Here is a 6010-nt window from a genome sequence, read left to right as displayed (position 1 = left end):
GTAGTAAAGATAAATTGCTCAAAGTAAAATGCAAACCAGATTTTAAGTGTGCAAGCTAGCGATTCTTGCTTCCTTTAGCAATGTACAAGTTGCAAGTTTTTATATTCCTTTAGCAATGTACAAGTTGCAAGTTTTTATATTTTCTTAACTTATGCAAGTTAGCTAACAAGTTAACTATCTCTTCTTTGTCATTGTCAAAAAGAATAGAAGGATATAATTTTGTATCTCTTTAAAACTCTTTCTCTCTTGTTTATTTTATTTATATATATATATATATATATATATATATATATATAAAGAATAACCTTCAACAGGGAAAAATAAAAACTCTATTTTGGCCTCACGTTTAATTGGCATATGTAAAAAAGTTGTCAAAGCACATCTCACTATGTTATCTTGTGACATGTACGGCTCACACAAGTAAAGAAATCCAAATAACGAGGTAATTTTGGATTCTTTTCACTTGCTAAAGAAATCTTACAAACAAGAACATCTTTGTCGAAGAAATCCTCCTACTCTCAACTTGCTAATGTCATGTGATTTTACATTTTAATCATCTTATGATTTGGATTGCATCTAAAAGATGTACACATTATCATATCAATGACTTGAGAAAATCTAAAAAACACTTCAATGTCATAATTATTGTACTTTTTTGTTTCATTCAATTGAGTGGTAGAGTAGAATATTTGGCCTAATGATCCATGATATTATTTTCTTCCTCTTTTCAAGAAGAGCTTCTTTTTTTTTTTTCTCATTTTCCTCTCTATTATTTTCCTTGCTTTCAGTAGACACCATATTTAGTCAAGAAAAAGGAAGAACAAGTAATAACACATGAGCAATTATTATATGCTTATTTCCACGTTTCATAATCTTGGCTGTAAACCTTATTGTGCATCCCTATCAATTTTCTCCTTTTGAGAGCACAAACCTAAATGTTGTGAACACTGGGATTAGCAAATGAGTGAAAGATGAGATGGCCTGCTTGAAGTGGCAACCAAGAATCCCAATCTAAATGCATTTGACTCTCTTAGCAAAGTAATTTGCTGGCAACCTCCTCTGTTTCTTGTGGAGTACATTATTTTTATCTAGCCATTGGATTTTAGTATTGAAAGTATAAAACTTGATGCATGTCACCAGCCCATTAAATAAATGTCACTGATGATGGCTGATAAAGAGCTGTGGTAGCAATTAGACCAAGACATGTATTGATGATGTTGCACCAAGCAAATTTCACTTTTTATCTGGAAAAGCAATATGAACAAATATAGCTGAAAAATCCAAGGTCATATTTGCGCATTTCCTGGCCAACAATATATAGGATAATACTTAATTCCAACTTTTTTTTAAACATGATGTTCAACAGACAAACCATATGCGATAAATTAAGATTCGACATATGGGGGGGGGTCTAATTGACCATGAGGGCTCGCCTAGTTAGTCATGGGATGATGCAACACTTGCTTAGGCCCATCTATCTAATATCTTAACATGCAATCGATATGAAATATAAATAAGAATGATTAAAACAAAAAAAATACAAAAAATCTATGAAAGTGTTTAGGAGAAGTAGATTTGTTCTTTTAACTTCTTTACTGACTCATCAAATACTTCCCTTGGATACGACTTTGGAGGAATTTACTATGGCTAAGACCATGAAGAGATGACTAACTAGATGTAGTAATCAAGGGGCCCACCTTCGCAAATAAGATTTCCTCAATTATATGAGGAAATCTCTCTACTCTATTGAGGGAAATCCTCTATTATGTTGAGGAAATGGACATGTTAATATATTCAAGCTCTCTTCTCGCTACCGACTCATCACTGTTGCTTCTCCATCTCCGACGGCAAAAGAAAATGCCTTTTACTACTGCTTTTCCGGCGTTAAGCCGTCGGTGCGATAAATCTTTCCTCTTCGGTGACTGTCTTCTCCATTGCCACTCTACGCTAACGTCCATTCCCTTCCGCTATGGCATCTCTAGTGCTGCGCTCACTAGCACTACCCCACTTTTCCTCCTCTACTGTAGCCTTCTTCTCTATTGTGGCATCGTTGCAGTTTCCTCCTATGTTGTAGCTTCCTTCTCTGTTATACCTCTATTGTAGCTTTCTCCTTTACTGCATCTTTGCTGTAGCTTTCTCCTCTACTACAGTATCGCTGCAACATCGTTGCAACTTCCTCCTCTACTGCAGCTTATTCCATTGCTGCAACTTTCTCCTCTACTATAGCCATCGTCATCGCAGCTGCAACAATAGCAAAAACAGCGATCTGCTCTTGCCCTACTCAAGAAGCCTCTGGCTTGTAAACTATTTGTTTTACATCAATTCAAGATTGGTATCCTTGATAGGAACACCATTTTATTGAGAAAAATCAATAAAAAATTTTAAATAAAACTTCTTTAATAATTATTCTTATCTTCTATATTTTTCATCACCTTCTACGTGATACATACATCTCGAAGAAGGGATTAGGTCAGATGACCTACACTTAACAACTAAAGATATGCCTTTTGTCTTTGCATTTGGTCAAACATAACAGTAGCAACTCTCTGAATTACATATACTTGGCTTTATAATTAATCACATACATGCATGCTCACATTTAATAGTGCTGGCTGCCGCTTTAGACATCCACTCCATCGCCAGTCGTCTGATTCCATGCTGATGATGCATGTAATCAACCAGAGTCTTTCACATGAGTGTGGGGCCTGTGGATGTCCGTTCACGTCGGTAGTATCCAAGAAACATGAGCCAACTGAGACAGAAGGGAGTGAGTGACGAGGATATGGCATCAGCAGTAGATGGAGCTTAATTTTTTAGATTGATTAGTTAGCATTAATGTGGCCCATATGAGGGGTCAAAGCTATGTGACATTTAAGGATAATTTAATAAAATATTTAAATCCTTTTGATCATGTGGATATATTGTTTGCTTTATTTGAACAGCCATGTTGCTTACTTATAAAGATCTCTTTCTTCAAGATAAAAAAAACTCTACTTGCTAAAAGAAGGCTAGGCTAAGGGAACATAACAATTCATTACTCTAATGGAAAGATAAATTCATTTCTTTTTTTGATAAATATCTCTCAAAAAATACTTATTTTATTTCTACAAATTCAAAACCCAACTCTCTTTATGTTGTTTCTATTGCTAGCATTAAATTAATCATAGATGTACACAGAAATCGATTTAAGCTTGGACGATCCTCGAGAGACTTGGCATGTGAGAAGACCCCCTCGGTATCGAATCACATGTCATATGGTAGGTAGGGATGACGGCATATCAGTAATCGCTTAACCACTATAGTACCGCAAAACAATGTTTTAAATTATCTTTTTAGATTTGATTTCAGTAAAGAAGTTGAATCGATTTTGACTTCAAAACACCCATCATTTTAATGTATCATATGAAGACGGGTCGCAATCCATGTTTCGTAGGAAAAAATAACTAGCCGAAGGTGCATGGGCGCTTATGGCGCATGTGGACTTCAAGAGTCGGGGCACTATGATCGATCGATATCAGGGTACTTCTTCTTCCTTCTGTTCATTTTGGTTTCATGAGAATTTTATAGAACAATATTTTAATCGCATCAGATTAATTATTTTCTATGGACAAAATATACTGCCGCATTATGATACATTTCCAAAGTGAATTGTCATATATCTATAAAACGCAAACCGGAATGAAAAATCAGACATCAAATCTCCAATTGGTTATTATATTCACTAATCAAACTGCTCCAACCTTAAAGAAGATAAAAAAGTTACTTACCATCAAACACATATGTTTCTCACTTCACACGATAGCTGACATCCATCCTAAGCAACAACAAGCGTAGGTAGGTATGGAAACCAAAAAATTAGAAAAAGATGTTTCGGAGATGCAAAACATAGTTAGTCGATGTAAACCCCAAACCGTATAAATGTTAAGATAAAAATATATATATTAGAATCCAAATCCTCGATTGTTTCGATTCACTTAACGGCACCATAAATACTTTTTTTCTGATCCCTATTAATGTCCGATCCAATTCCGATAACTATACAAAGAAACAACACGATCAAAAACGGAAAGATATCCACAAAATTAGGATCAGATTCATAGTTGTATGTTAGGTTACTTGGGTTGCATTCAGAAAAGTGGCGCCCTTCGGGGGATTCCTTTCCTCGGACGCGTCCTTCGGCTTCGAGGAGGTGAGTCGGGATTCCAATCCTTGCCGGCGCCGAGCGATCCGGGGTGCGAGGAAGAAGAAGAAGAGCCAACGTCGGACGTCAGATGCGGCAGGAAGGACTCTGATTCGCTGGACTCGGCGTCGGCGACGGCGACGGCGACGGCGACGAGAGCGTCTTCCGATTGCCAAGAACCACTCGTCTTGCACGCAATGGAGCAGTAGCGATTTGGGTCGGCGATAGACCGACGACAGACCTCACAAACTGGGACTCCGAGGTTGGGTTTCGATGGCTTGGATTGCTTCCGGGGGTTCAGCAGCACCACCTTCGCACTGTTCACAGTGTATGGCTGCCCGATTCATGGCAGTCAGTAATCAAGGCGACGTAATCGAAATAGAAATCACGAGTACCGACCCGGGGAGGAGGAATGAAACCTGGACTTTGGAGCAGTCGAGGAGCCTTTGCATGTCGAGGATGCGGACGACGTCCTGGTAGACGTAGCGCCGGATCTGGAGGAGACGGTGGGCGCGGTGCGGCCCGAGGCAGTGGGGACACAGGCTGCCCTGGCAGTCGACGCAGTACGTGTTGATCTCGCACTTCCTCATCTCCTTGTGCTCCTCGCACGCCCCGAAGAACTCGCTACCCAGTAGCTGTGACAGCCATGCCGCCCTCTCCGACGTCGTCTTCTTCTTCGTCATCGTCTTCCTCTCCTTGCAACCCTTGCACAATTAGGAGATATGCTTAGATCAGTGACATCAATCAACAGTACTAAGAGAGAAGTCGAGGGCAATACCATTTCCATGTGCAGATGGAGTTTGGGGAGGAGGAGGAGGAGGGAGAGATTAAAATGGGTTGGAATCGAGGCAGTGTTGGGGGATACGAAGATGGAAGGAAATGATGAGGGACGCGGGATGGGAGGAGGGGGAATGGATCACGGCGGAGACAGCGAACCAGGCCCACGTGGCAGCCGCCTGGGGATCCCGTTTCCTGCCTCGGCTGAGACAGGGTGAGCACCGGCCGCCCCGGGTTGGCATGCACTCCTTTCCCGCCATATCTGGTGATCCAACGCAAACGAGCAGCAGAAACAGAGAGAATAAAGAGGAAGGCCGCAGTGGTCACTGACACGAACACAGTACGACGCTACGCTTCGGTCCTTCCAACAGTTGCAGGAAATTACAGTTTTGGCGTTATCTGAAGAGAACTTCCGAAGCCCGTCACACAGTCGAATTTTGAATTGGCCAAAGCAGTCAAATATTATAAGGTGGATTTCCTTATAATATTTTTAATTCTCCTAACCAATATATTTTGATTCTCCTTTTCATTTTATGATAATTTCATGTTGCTGTCAACATTAATTATTTTGATCGTGCAAAGAAATAGACCATCATTATAACACCATTCAAGATTGATTATCTATTTGCCCATTATTTATAAACTCAACTGTCCTTCAAATTAGATCAAGACTGATCACCGATATTTGCAAGCATAATGGAACGTATCTATATCATATAGGGTGTCGTTTCTAAGCTTCAATGGGAGGTTATTGTTCTCAAATTAAATCTTATCAATTTTTTTTTTCAGCATGACTATTCTCTACTTGATCTTAACTCCATGCGTAAAAGTAAATGCTAAGATAAATTCATGATTATTAATATAAAATATTGACACGAAACAATCATAAGCATGGGCGGAATACAAAAATATCACGACTTTTTTTTTTTTTGCTTATAGAAGCGATGTCACGATTAATCATCCATTAGTTACATATTCTCTGACAAAGTTGATTTATAAATGGGCTATTGTTGGATGATAGACCATTTGAAAGAACTAAATTGACCACTCTCA

General features: G+C 39.2%; 1 protein-coding gene across 1 annotated transcript; it reads right to left on the bottom strand.

Moving 5' to 3' along the window:
• Positions 1–4056: 4056 nt before the first annotated feature.
• LOC135638541 (protein RGF1 INDUCIBLE TRANSCRIPTION FACTOR 1-like) lies at positions 4057–4946 on the bottom strand. Its single transcript, XM_065151690.1, has 2 exons — positions 4600–4946; positions 4057–4514 (listed from the first exon to the last, which is right to left on the bottom strand). The coding sequence occupies exons 1-2, from the start codon at positions 4861–4863 to the stop codon at positions 4128–4130; spliced, it is 651 nt and encodes a 216-aa protein (XP_065007762.1). The 5' UTR covers positions 4864–4946; the 3' UTR covers positions 4057–4127.
• Positions 4947–6010: the final 1064 nt, after the last annotated feature.

Source organism: Musa acuminata, chromosome BXJ3-5 (genome assembly GCF_036884655.1).
Source record: "Musa acuminata AAA Group cultivar baxijiao chromosome BXJ3-5, Cavendish_Baxijiao_AAA, whole genome shotgun sequence".
NCBI lineage: Eukaryota > Viridiplantae > Streptophyta > Magnoliopsida > Zingiberales > Musaceae > Musa > Musa acuminata.
Note: the sequence above shows the minus strand (reverse complement) of the source record. Positions and strands in the feature narration are given on the sequence as shown.